Below are 13,094 nucleotides of genomic sequence, written 5' to 3'. Positions count from 1 at the left end.
TATCCTCATATATGTAATCATTAAGCAAAATTATAAAGATCTCAAGTCAATTTATTCAAGTTTTTTACTCTCTCTCTTGTGTATCAAGCTCTTTAAGTCTTTTTGCTTATATTTTGAAGATTCGGTCAATTTAATCAAAATTAAGAATTGCTCAAATTAAAGCTGACATAGTTCAAGAAAAAGAGAATTCAAAGGCCGTGACAATCTATTGTCATTGGTCGATCGTTGAAGGGAATTCTTATCTTCACAAGAGAAGGAGATAACCAATTGCGTGAGGTGCCAGTCCTCTTGAAATTTGATGACCCATACCAAGATTGATCTTAAAGACACAGACTTGGAAGAGGGACTTCGGGATCAAGCTCCTCCCTTCAACATAGAAGCAGCACACAAAATCCGTCTAATCAGCCAACCAGGAGATTAACTGTAAGTAAATAACAATAAGCAAACATTGGATGAGAAACAAGATGAGTATTGAGAACAAGAGCGCCGGCATATAAGCGGGACCGCATATAAGAGCCTGTGAAAACATAAAAGAGAAGATAAGCAGAGATAAAAGATTTGGTATGACTACTGTAGAAAACAAGAAGGGGGAAATGAAGGGACGGGGCATATGAAGTGCCTGTTTGGATAGCGTCTTAATCAATTATTTGAGACAAAAAATCAATTTTTACCAAAACTATCCAAACACACATTTTATGGGTTAATCGATTTTTGGGCAAAAATTAATTTTCTTTTGAAACTGAGAAGCCAAGCATTTGTGGAAAAGCTAACCAAAACCGTTGGGAAAAATTATAAAGAAAGGCTCAGAAAAAAATTACAAATAAAGCACATAATTTAATAAAAATAAAATCAAACTCCCTTCTCTTCTCTCTATTTTTTTTCTTAATAAAATTCAAACTTTGTATCCTCAAAAAAATTAATATTTAGTATTTCAAAATTAAATTATATAGTAATTTATATAGCTAAAATTAATTTTGATTAAATTATCCAAACATCTTCAATTCTGTTAAAATTAATTTTAAAAAAATAATATCCAAATAAATTGCGTTATAACATAATCAATTATGATTAAAATCTACCACTTAATTAATTATTTTCATAATCTATTATACTCAACTAAAATCCAAACAGACCTGAAGAGGCGAAGGTGGAAAGCGAAGAGGCTACGGGTGTGTTTGAAATTATTTTATTATTATTTTAAAAATTGATGTTTTGTAGAATATGTTTTAAAAATAAAAAAATAATAAAAATAAATATTTTTTACATTCTCCCTTGTTATTTAGAATAATAATTTCAAAATACTTAAACGTAGAGTCGGGAATAAGGGTCGGGCTTGAAGGTCGGGCTTATAAGTCCTGTTTAAATAAGGGTTCAAGCTTTGAATTTTTTTTAAATGAACCGGGCTTAAGAGCTTGGCCCTGATAAGCCCTGTAAAAAAGGGCTCGGGCTTGAGAGGCCCTCCAAGCCCTGATAACCTTATTATTATATATATATATGCATATACATAAATATATTTGATTGATAATGACACAATTCGGTCAATATTTATTGTAGAGGATGAAGAAGAAGTTGTAAAGGTAATTAATATAGAATTTTCATCTCCATTTTCATTATTTAACAAGTACACTTACATTCGAGAGATTTAATGTTTTATTTGTAGATGATAAGGATAAAGATGATTTGGGTTTTGATTGATGAATGTGTATTGTTTAGATTTCTAAATATGTTGCGTAATTTTTAAAATACTGTGTGGATTTTAATTTTTTAAATTTCAAAATATTTTAATTAATTTATAATATTTAATTTTATTTTAATTTTTTATTTTTTTAACAGGGCTTTTGGGCCCAGCCCTAAGCCCTTTACATAAGGGCCGGGCTTCGAAAAAAGGATTAAAAATAGATAATCGGGCTCAAAGGTCTAGGCTCTTAAGGGCAAAGCTTATAAGGGTTGTACTCGCCCGTATTCCCATATATACTTAAAAGATATTTTTATTTTTTTTTGTTTATCAAAATAATATTTTATTTTTTTAAAATATTTTTTAAAAATATGTTATCAAATAATTTTTTTTATTTTGAAAAATAAAAAAATTATTACCGATACAAATTGACAAACTGGCCTACTCTTCAGAGTGAAACCCCTCACTAGCTAGTGTTCCTCTCACTGGCGGAATCAATCTGTTTGGAAAATCACTTGATCGGGTGCGTCGCACCACTCCAATCAACCGAAGCAATGATTTTGGCTCCACAAAAAAAAAAAAGAAAAAAGGAAAGAAAAATCACTGACACAAATTGCAAACAGCTGTTCACACGTCACCACGTGGGGGATGAGCCTTGCCACCAGCCTCACTTTGCCACCATTTTTTAATTATCTGTCAATTAAAATTAATTTGTTTTAATTATTTTTATTTTTTGTAATTTATAAACAAGAAAAATCTAGTGTTATTTATTTATGTTTTCAAATATCCTATATTTAACATTATCCAATAGAAAATGTTGTTTGTAACTATTCTGTGAAAGTATTTTTTTTTTTGTTTATTTTAGTTCTTTTTATGTCCGCTTTCCTAACATAATATAAGATGAAAGAGAAATTATTTCGTCCCTTTAATTATCACCTTCTGGGTCTAAGGGTCGTGTCTGTTAACTTCTTATCAGCTTAAAAGGTAATCCCTTGACGTTGGATTTTTTCCTTTATGAAGGAAAACAAAAGAGAGATCAGTACAGGCTTAGATGGTTAAATTGAATTTAAAAATTTAAATTTAGTAATTTTTAAAAATATAAATTTAATTTAAACAATTTACATTTACAGTGAAAAACTAATGAAAAAAAAAAAGACCCACCCTCAAACAGTTTTAGTTGGAAGCCAAGGTTCCACAGTGATCTTTTATGTGAAATCCAATCAATAACACGGAAACAAAATAAATCAACAACATTGAGCCGGGAGCGTTGAGCTTTGTTCTCCTCAGGGAATAAATCGAGAACTGGAAAGTTCCCAAGAACAAAATAAGCCACGACAGTAGGAAACATGGCAACGAAGCTGGTTTGGATAGCCATTATTGGTTTTGCTTGCCTCATTTCTGGGGTTATCTCCAGGGGATCTGAGACACATTCTGAGTTTTCTTACTTAGACAATGATTTCGTCGCAGCAAAAGCTTCCTCATCTGCCCAGCCTCTCGTTGTCGCCCTCACTCTCATTGAAGGAGCTGCTTCTAAGGGAGCTGGTATTACTCTCTACCTTCTCTTCTTAAAATAAAAATAACATTTATTTTTGCTTCTGCTGCTTTATTTTCTTCTTTGGCCATTTCTTCTCCTTTATATTGTAACTAGCTTTTGTGATCTCTCTCTTTTGAAGAAAAATAAATTCACGTGATGATTTGATTGTTGCCTTCAACCATAGCTCCATAAGCCACTCAGTGGCCAGAGCTTGCAACGCATTGATCAACGAATTCCAAGATTTCCCCGCCTTTTCTGCTCTTTTTAATTTTAGAGTGTTCAATTCAGTCTTGGTTGACAACTTTAGACATTAATTGGCCAGTAATTATCATTTCACTCCCATATTTTTCACATGAAATGCTTCGTCCTCCAATTTTTGGACTTTCTAAAGTATCTGGATCCGCTAAGCTGGAGGATGGTAAATTTGAGTGAATTTTAATTGAGAGGGAGAAAATAAAAATTATAGTTTAGAAAACTTCACTCACCTCTACCGATTTACTCAACTTTACCAATGCCAACTTTACTTAATCCGGATCCATCAGTTATATATAATTCCTAACCTGAAAAATGTATGTTTTTTCTCACAATCGATTTCGTATTGAACTTTCCATTGATTCCTGACAATACGTGGTTAACATCGTTATGGAGCCGCGTTTGTCTCCAGATTAACATGATATATTTCGGACTGCTGTATAAGTACGCCTTCCTCGCTTAATCAAGTTTTTAAGATAGTCCTAACAAAGCCTAATTTACTGTGAAGTCCGACAACAATGCAAAAACCTTTCAGCGGGTTTCAAATATTGTCCCTAAAGTTTGTTTGGTTGTCTATAACGCCAGTCTGTTTGGATGGAACGCTGCCTGGCTACCACTTGCATCGTGGGTTCGGATCTGGGGCAAATAGCTGGCTCATTCAACTTGAGGTATATAAAAAGTTTTCAAGTATTATTTACTGTGGGTTTCAAATTCAATAACCACAATTTTAACGTTTAATATATTTTTTTTAATACTTTGTTCCGTATTCTGGCCATTCAATGGTCTATATTACGAATTTGGCTTTAGAAAATAATCATCATATTTAAAATTATGCTGAATGATGGTCATGCTGCTAATGCTATGTTGGACTTGATTGAGAAACTAACTTACTTGGCCGTGCCTTGCTGCAGGGTGGAGGGTGGTGTAATACCATCAAGAGTTGTGTTTTTAGAAAAACTACTCGTCGTGGTTCCTCAAAACACATGGAACATCAAATACCATTCACGGGAATTTTGAGCAACAAAGCTGAAGAAAACCCTGGTTCTCCCTTCACCCTAACATGATGCAGATATTACCTAGTCCTATTGTTGAATGTACAGTCTCGGAGGCTGCTGCCTGTACACATGTAAGTCTGCATACTCTCATTTTTTTAACATTGTGCACAGATTTCTTCAACTGGAACAGAGTCAAATTACGGTACTGTGATGGGGCATCTTTCAGCGGGGACAGCGAGGACAAGGTCAGTGGAGTATCCCACTGCCCATTTCTTCCTAACTTCAAATATAGTTTCTGTTAACCGCCTGGCATAGCTTCAGAAAAAAACTTGTTTATTGCCGATACATTCAGAAAACTGGCATTTTAATGGGACATCATTTGCATACAGTTGTGCAACACGCACGTGCATTTCTTGCGAGTGACTTTTACAATATGGTGGTTGCTGTTTCAATTAATTGCAATCCAACTAATTTTTACAGAAAAAGACCTTTAGTTCTAAGTTTATTGTGTTGATAGAAGGTTTTGGTTCTCCTTTCAGACTGCACAACTTCAATTCAGAGGACAAAAAATATGGCTGGCTGCTATGGAGGAGTTAATGTCCAAGGGAATGCAGAATGCTGACCAGGTTTGACATTTCTCTTAACGTATCGATTGAATCATTATATTTATGGATGCTAATTCTGTATTGTGTATCAGGCCCTTCTTTCTGGATGCTCTGCTGGTGGCCTGGCATCCATAATACATTGTGATGAATTTCAGAGCTTGTTCCCTAAATCTACCAAAGTAAAATGTTTGGGCGATGCAGGGCTTTTTCTTGATGTGTAAGATGATTTTTGCTTCATGTGTTACCTAGTGTGTGCCTTTCTCGGGTTAGATTTCACTGATGGCATGTTCAATCATGTAGAGTTGATGTATCTGGGGGACGCACATTAAGGAATCTGTTTGGAGGTGTTGTTAAATTGCAGGTAGTTTTCATTTGGTAAATAGATTCTAAATGAATTTGATCTCTCTAGAATTTTTGTTATCCTAAGCTCGAATCTGGAAAGTCCATTAGCTTCAACCTTGTCAATAAACTCTTTCGTTATTGGCTTCACTTTGTTAAGAAAAGGAAATGTGTACAAATATGTCATTTCATGTGTTTTGGAATGTAGGGAGTACAAAAAAATCTGCCGGAAAGGTGTCTTAACAAACTGGATCCAACTTCGGTAACTCTCATATTTTGAACAAGTCACTGTTCAATACTTGATATTATCAAGACATGCTCAACTTTTAACTTGGGCTCTCTATAGTGCTTCTTTCCTCAGAATTTGATCAACGATGTTAAGACCCCTTTGTTTATACTCAATGCAGCCTATGATGCATGGCAGGTAAAATTAATTGTTATGCCCTTTCTCTTCTATTCTTGTGTTTATGCTTTGCCATTTATATATCAACTGCAAGAACCACGTCTTTGCTGGTTTTTTCTGGTAAGGACACGTCTTTACTGGCTTTCATGCTCATTTTTTCTCCCTTTTCTCTTTTGTCCAAGAAGAAAAATTAGATTCTGGACTTCACACTACCCAGCCTCTAGTTGTATCAAACTAATTTCCTTGGAGGGGTTAATGCTTCAAAATTCCACTTGTCTGTGATTTTGTCATTTTATGTTTTAGTTTGATTCTATATAGGGCAGACCAAGTAACCAACCAGGAAGAACAAAGAACATTTTCATTCATGGAGGCCGCTATAGCTGCCATTTTGTCTGCAGAAACCTGACTACTACTAAATTTTTATGACTTAGACTAAATCACTTGCAATTGTTTTGAATTTTGATCAGCTCCAAGCCAGTTTAGCCCCGCCTTCAGCTGACCCCCATGGCTCTTGGAATAACTGCAAATCAAACCATGCAAATTGTAATTCATCTCAAATTCGGTTCCTCCAAGGTGATTTTAATTTCTATAATATGAATTATGTGCCGTGATTGATTTATGTATGCAATCTGTCTAATTTCCTCCTAATATTTAATTTTTCTTTGGTTAATCAGACTTCAGAAATCAAATGCTTAATGTTTTGAAGGGATTCTCACTGTCATCTCAAACTGGATTATACATAAACTCCTGTTTTGCTCATTGCCAATCTGAGAGACAGGATACATGGTTTGCTGATGACTCTCCCCTGATTAACAAGAAGGTATGCCCGACGTGGATTCTATGCTCTTAAAACAGCAATATTGCATTATAAAATTAAAAAAATTGTAAGGTGAAGTATAAAATTAGAACTTTGTAGACTCTTTAGGTCTTGAAGCAATTTGTCTTTTGTTGGGCTAATAAATTGTTCATAAGACAGACAATGGATATAAAGACTCCAAATAATTTCTCGTGAAACTGCTTTTTCTCTACAGAAGCTCTGAATTGAAATAGAAAAATAAACTTTGGGAAGCTACTTTGTCTCAACAGTTCAATACAACCTCCCTCTATAGTACCATTTATTTAAGAGACAAATTTTGGCGTCTTATTCTGGCCTGGGAATTTAGAATACCTGCAGTGTGAGTGAAAGTGTGCCCAGTGGCATGCTGTGAGTCTTTCAGCATGCAAGAGATTGTTGATTTCTTCTGTAAGCCTAAACCAAGAATGCATACTGCATAGATTAGCACTTCAAACAATTCTATATGCACTTTCCCTTGTTTTGACTGCGGAAATAAGTTCACTGACTCCGATACAAGTGACTCTAAAACCTCATATCAAGTAGCCCATTCTTTTTTCTTTTTTTATTTCAGAAAAGAATTATATATATATATATATATTATTATGCAGCCAATTGCGATGGCTGTTGGAGACTGGTATTTTGATCGACAAGTTGTCAAAGCTATTGACTGTGCATACCCCTGTGACAAGACCTGCCATAATCTGGTCTTCAAGTGAGTGAGAACTTATTGCCTCCTCATATCGCAACCTCATATACATGCTGTCATTCTTGTGATTGCCGGTTGTGTGCTGTAATACTTTTTATTATTATTATTATTATGGAAAGAACATTCTTTGTCTAAGGTTCAAATAATTAAATCTATCATTATTTTCACTGATAACTCTTGTCTATGAGATTTATTGGTGTTCATGTTTCTACTATTTGCCGCAAGAGAAGTTTCATTTTAAGATATTACAATTTTTCTTATGCCCATGTTTATAAGAGGTGATTGGCATTTTTCGATAAATCCCACCTCGTTTAGACAAGTTTGCACTTTGAAGTGTTTCTCAAACGACCCAGGAACCTGCGCTTGAAAAAAACCACCCAGGGGAAGTGGTTTTAGTTACAGGTCTTTTATCGATGGTTTCGTCATCATTTCAATGCTCGAACATTCAAGCGACAGTATAAAAATTAATGTGGAATATCCTAATAGTCAACTAATGCCATGAGTTAAACCAAAAGAAAAAAGAGAAAAAATAATGCATCTCCATTTTCCCTGCGCCACTGAAATTTAAAATCCTCCTTTGCAGTGACGATGTGCCTACCCCAGTAGGGTCACAGTCAACAAGGTTGATCCTTTCCCCTTTATGAATGCATTCTCTCGAATTCTCGTGAAACTGTAATGAAATTTTCATCTTCGTCCGTTGCAGTGATGGTATATTTTCCACAGTAGATCCTCAGTCTTCAAGGTTCACTTAATCCCATTCCGATTGCCTTGTTTTAAAATCCTGTTGGATTTTACTGAAATTCTCATTCTTCCTCCTTTGCAGCGACGATGCAACTATCATGGTATACTCCTTCTCTCCAAGGTTGACTCTAACCCCTCTATATATGCTGACTGCCTGGTCCCTTGTCGTTCACATTTTGCTAACGCAAAATGGAGATCGTCTTTTTGTCCTTGTTCGATCTTCCATTTAAGCCATTCAACAAACATGATATCAAACAAGGTGTAAAATCTGTACGTAGGTCCATTTTCGCTGAGCAAAATTGTAAATGTGACAGCTCTGGTTGCATAATCAACAATCTTATTTTGATTTTGGAGTTTGTTGGACTTGAAAAACAGAGGTTGTTAGTGTGATTGATAGGGAAAGAAAGCTTTAAATCGTTGTGGGAGGTGACCACTTTGGCTGCAGGGCTGCGGTAGCACTGCAAGGGAAAGGCAAGACCAAAAATAAAATTTAAAATGAAGCGTATTAAGGCGTGGAAGCAGAGTGAAATGGGTTTTGATTCCTGTGTGTTTTAAAGGTTATTTTCAACCGACAGCTGAGCTCGTTAACCTAAACTCACGGCTAGAGCCATTTTACAGAGCTTGTAGGAAGATTACTTGTTAACATCAAAATCAATGAACCTGGGCCAAGCTGCTTCTCCGTTCCATGCATCTGCTCGATACCCTCTTACTGACTCGCACTTGACTAAGGGCGTGTCGGATCATGTCTCTCTTTCCCCGCTTCTAGTGATCCAAATCTTCTGACGCTTCTATTCCCACTTGACACATACACCGAAGTTAACTTGTTCACTTGTCAGTTTTCAGACTAAAACATGCGGTCGACGCACGACCCACTAAATTAGGCACTGGTCCTCCTCCTCCCAGAGGAGAGTTCATGGAGTCGCCATTAAATTCATAATAGCGATTAGCAGCACACAAACTCATTGACACTCGTTTCTGGGTCAATGCCTCAATGGTAATGACCAGGCTCATCTTTTAGGTGTACAATAATTTTATCCTCTGTTTTCAAAAATCACACATTTTCTCACTAGGCATGCTCCTTTCATTTCAAATTAAAAAATATTTTAAAAAATATTTTAAAATATAAGACAGAAAAATAAAATTTTATTAATAAAATTTTTTAATATTATCATTTTTAATAGAGAAAAAATTAAAATGATGTTATAATAAAATAATTAAGTACCAGTCCACAAAATGTTGTTATTACATTTTAATAATATGCATAATCTTAATTAAAATTGTCTATAATTTAGAGAATGGAGAGGGTATATTTTTGGTGACAAAATTTGAGATCAACCACACTATTCACAATTTTCTATAAATTTTATCTTTTATATTAATAATATTAATATTGATCATACTTGGCAAAATTCTCCGTCACTACATTCATTTGGCAGCCTAAATTTAGGAATATTAACATGCTCATATATATATAAATAAATAATATGAAAGGTTACAATTTACAAACAAGGCAGAGACCAGAGTCAGTGCGCCGAATGGCCCCTACTTCAGTCAACACATAACTCTTCGTATCTGCCCTAACAAAACTTTCATATGTTGTACAATGTACCCATCAGGAGGTGAATTACCTTTACTCTCCCTCCAACGGGGTAAAATGTATATCTCACACAGAATGAAGGATCTGAAAATTCTTATCGCAAATTTAGCGAGTTCTGAAATCAATCAACAACTCAAACACTCCATGTTCCAAACTTCTCACTCTCTGTTTCCATTGGGCTGTACTTTGTTCTCCTCCAGAATAATGGTTTCATTTCAGATACACAGCATGGGAGAGATGTACGGAGGAAAAGTGACAAGCACTCAAAAAAGGGGGATTAATTTCAGCTCGAAAACCCAACACTCCGAGGGGGACAAGGTAAAAGAAAAAAGAAAAAAAAAAAAAAAGAACTTACAAGGGCAAAAAGAAAGTAAGCATGATCACGGACGATGAAAAGAGCAGATTATAGATATGCGGTCTGAATTGCATGCAAAACAGAGAAAGTGGAAAGACCGTAGGACAAAACTAGCAGTCAAGTGCCGTATTTGGGTGCAGACGCCATAGCTACCGCCTGTGCCCATACTTTGAGCCGAGCCTTCACATCCCGCGGGTCGTCACCTAAATTTTGAGAAACCACTTCATCAGACACCAATCACTCGCTTTCTCACATTTTATTCATATATACAATGCAGAGAGTCAAGATCAAGATAAACAGAAGGATGGCTGATTGGCACTCAAAATTTTGGCCTTTAAGACTACGAAGTATTCATTCATTGTTGCAGCGACTGAATTAACGCAGGGAAACTCATAATTAACAGCAAGAATGTGTTAAAAATGGGAGGCGTACCCGGAGCGGAGATGCACCACTTGGCGATCGGAGAGTTGCCACCACTGCTAGTGTCGAGTGTGGAGTTTGAGAGAGAGATACGAGAAGGAATCTCCAGAGTCCGTTCTTGTTCCAGCTCAAACCCCAGGTCTCTACAAGCTTTCATTTCTTCCAAGTCCATGCACAATGACTTCCTCCCACCTTTTGGCCTCGTTTTCACTTTCACTCCATCGCTCTCCCCACTCCAACCATGGCTCATCACTTGCTCCTCCTTCTCTCTTGTCTTGCTATTGCCTCTCTCCATCAACATCCTCCTACTTCTTCTCCTTCGCCTCCGTGGATCAGAGTCCTTCCTCTTCTCTCCCACTAACCTGCCCTTCTGTGCCTCATTATCACTAGCATAGTCTTTCGCCGCGATCGGACTTTTACCCGACATCCCCACCCGATTCCTTCGTCGTGGGGCGTCCCCGGCAAAGAGTAACAGACACTTGATTCGTTCTCGGAGCCCGAGGACAAGCCATCTGCAGGAAGCTGTTTGCTATCGGATAATTCCCCGTCCGCATCACCGTCGCCTTCTTCGAAACTTTCTATGGATAAGCGGGACACGTACATGGCCATGGCATTATCGACCTCCTCCTCCTCGTCGTCAACGCTGCAGAGGGTGCTGCTCGTACAAACGGAAAGCCTTGACATGTTGTGGGGATGGGGGTGCCGATAGAGGTCGTACCCATCGTCAATATCGTAATCGAAATCATCATCTGGCAAGGATGAACGGAACGTCACGGTCTCATCGGAAGCCATCCCTTTTGATTAATGGAAGAAACAAGGGAAAAGGTCTGTGCTTTAGATGATTCAAAGATGAAGGAAGTAAGAAGCAATCAAGCGAGAGTGAATGTGAGATGGCCGGTATGTGCAAGGGAAAGAGAGCGGAATAGCAAGGAGGAGGAGATGGAAGAGAGCAGCCAGATGTGAATCACACGTTTCTCATTTCACGATAAGGTACACGACACAAGCACAGGGGCAGCTTCGATCAACCACCCTATTTATTCAAGAAACTTAATTTTATAGATTCGCTCCTCTTCACCGGCTGTTTTTTTTTTAAAAAAAAAATAATTCACAGTTTTCTTTTTCCATAATAAAATTGATCGTAACCTTGTTTTGTTGTCGCTATCGAGTCACGAATAGGAGAACATGGTGGCATCAGCAGTTCATTTAAAAGATGAGGAGGGAAAGAGGTGACGGCAGACAAAGCATGAAATCGACAAACGGGACGTTCCAGTGGTCAAGAGCGTGGCAAGAAGCTTACGGTGTCAAATCTGAAACATTTCATTTTCTTTTTACCATATCTTTGTTATAAATCTCGACCGTTTAAATTGAATTTTTAATTACGTAAATTAATCTGTACTTTACAAACATGTCAAATTTGAACCATGGAATAAATTCAATTTAACAATCCAAATTTACAGGTTCCTTGAAGCAAACTCCATGTCAAAGATTAGCTTAATTTACACAGCCTTGTGTACAAACTATGGCGGAAGGCCGATTTGCCGGGGGGAATGGAGATGAAATGACGATTAAAAAGCTAAATTAGTTTAGCAATAGTGGCACAGAGGACGCGTGGCAACCCCGTTGCCCTCGTGAAATGTGCTTTGAGCCCAATCTTAAATAAATAAAACAAGATTACTGACAAGTTGGAATGGTCACAAAAAGACGCTCAGTTTCTGGGGATTTGCACCGTTCCATTACCGCCGGCGGGATGTTTTACATGGCTCCACGTGCCACTCGGGTGATGTAATCCCCCCTCCTCCCTCTGGCAAGTCCTTCGCATTTGGCGACACCTGTCCGGTTGTCTTTATTTTTTTCATTTATAAATTATAAATTCTTAAACAAAGTCAGAGAATGGATGGGAAAAGGATATATACTCTTTTGCCAGGAGAGGAAACTGGAAGGGGATATGCTCGGCCTCGTCGTGGAGATAAACCTGTGGCGCCGGGTGGCGTTTGTTTTTCTGTGAAGTGTGAACATTATTGTTGAACCAACGATAAGTGATGACTGATGAGATGAGATCCAATCTGCTGAGGGGAAAGATGATGCCAGTTAACTCCAAATCATTAAAACCCTGATAATAACTAATAATCTTTATTTAAAATTAAATATATATACTATATCCATTTAAAAAAATAAAATATCTTTAATTAAATCTCACTTCATAATAAAATAGTTATTTATTTTTAATTAATCTTGTTTTTGTATATTTATCCTTATAAAATACTTTACAATAAATACAAATTATTCATTAATAAAGGTATTTTAAAAAAAGGATAGTGATTACATGTCAAAAATAAAAATATCTTATATTTTTAACATCTAATTTCTTTAAAAAATATTTTACATTTTTTTACAGAAAGAGTATAAGTTTATAAAATTACCCTACTTCAAAATAAAAAAATAATATTAAAATTATTATGATGGGTTATAATTATTATTAATCTTAGTTGAAAAAATATGATCTATAATTGAAAATGAATTATTTTTTAATATAAAATTAAAATTTACTTGTGAAATCTTTGAGTAGCATTTATAAGTATATGATAGTCACTCACAAAATTTACCAAAATCACTTTTAAATGTAAGCGAATCCCTTAT

The 13,094-nt window shown here is 36.2% G+C and overlaps 1 protein-coding gene and 1 pseudogene across 5 annotated transcripts; one reads left to right on the top strand and one right to left on the bottom strand.

Moving 5' to 3' along the window:
• Positions 1–2,890: 2,890 nt before the first annotated feature.
• Positions 2,891–8,441, top strand: LOC129305890 (pectin acetylesterase 12-like). Of its 5 annotated transcripts, XM_054946069.1 has the most exons (15): positions 2,891–3,217; positions 4,047–4,129; positions 4,373–4,502; positions 4,628–4,701; positions 4,996–5,082; positions 5,154–5,278; positions 5,362–5,422; positions 5,609–5,662; positions 5,747–5,824; positions 6,271–6,376; positions 6,478–6,623; positions 7,247–7,350; positions 7,928–7,966; positions 8,048–8,086; positions 8,168–8,441. In XM_054946069.1, exons 1-15 carry the CDS (start codon positions 3,022–3,024, stop codon positions 8,313–8,315), a joined length of 1,470 nt encoding a protein of 489 aa, XP_054802044.1. In that variant the 5' UTR covers positions 2,891–3,021; the 3' UTR covers positions 8,316–8,441. The 5 variants fall into 5 exon arrangements, 3 of the variants coding, with proteins under 3 accessions (XP_054802044.1, XP_054802045.1, XP_054802046.1); XR_008592056.1 differs by lacking the exon at positions 8,168–8,441 and having other exon boundaries at positions 2,892–3,217; positions 7,210–7,350; XR_008592057.1 differs by lacking the exon at positions 7,247–7,350 and having other exon boundaries at positions 2,893–3,217; positions 8,168–8,202.
• A 1,086-nt stretch (positions 8,442–9,527) lies between these two features.
• On the bottom strand, positions 9,528–11,461 carry LOC129305891 (uncharacterized; annotated as a pseudogene).
• Positions 11,462–13,094: the final 1,633 nt, after the last annotated feature.

The sequence above is a fragment of the Prosopis cineraria genome, unplaced genomic scaffold, assembly GCF_029017545.1.
Source record: "Prosopis cineraria cultivar Desert tree isolate PC_DT_omini unplaced genomic scaffold, ASM2901754v1 PC3, whole genome shotgun sequence".
Taxonomy (NCBI): domain Eukaryota; kingdom Viridiplantae; phylum Streptophyta; class Magnoliopsida; order Fabales; family Fabaceae; genus Prosopis; species Prosopis cineraria.
Note: the sequence above shows the minus strand (reverse complement) of the source record. Positions and strands in the feature narration are given on the sequence as shown.

Excerpts from the sequence above, each read along its gene's own strand:
- LOC129305890 (XM_054946069.1), top strand. The coding sequence starts at position 3,022 with ATGGCAACGAAGCTGGTTTGGATAGCCATTATTGGTTTTGCTTGCCTC. Across the intron at positions 5,083-5,153 it reads GAATGCAGAATGCTGACCAG|GCCCTTCTTTCTGGATGCTC; the intron begins GTTTGACATTTC and ends ATTGTGTATCAG. Across the intron at positions 7,967-8,047 it reads GTAGGGTCACAGTCAACAAG|TGATGGTATATTTTCCACAG; the intron begins GTTGATCCTTTC and ends CGTCCGTTGCAG.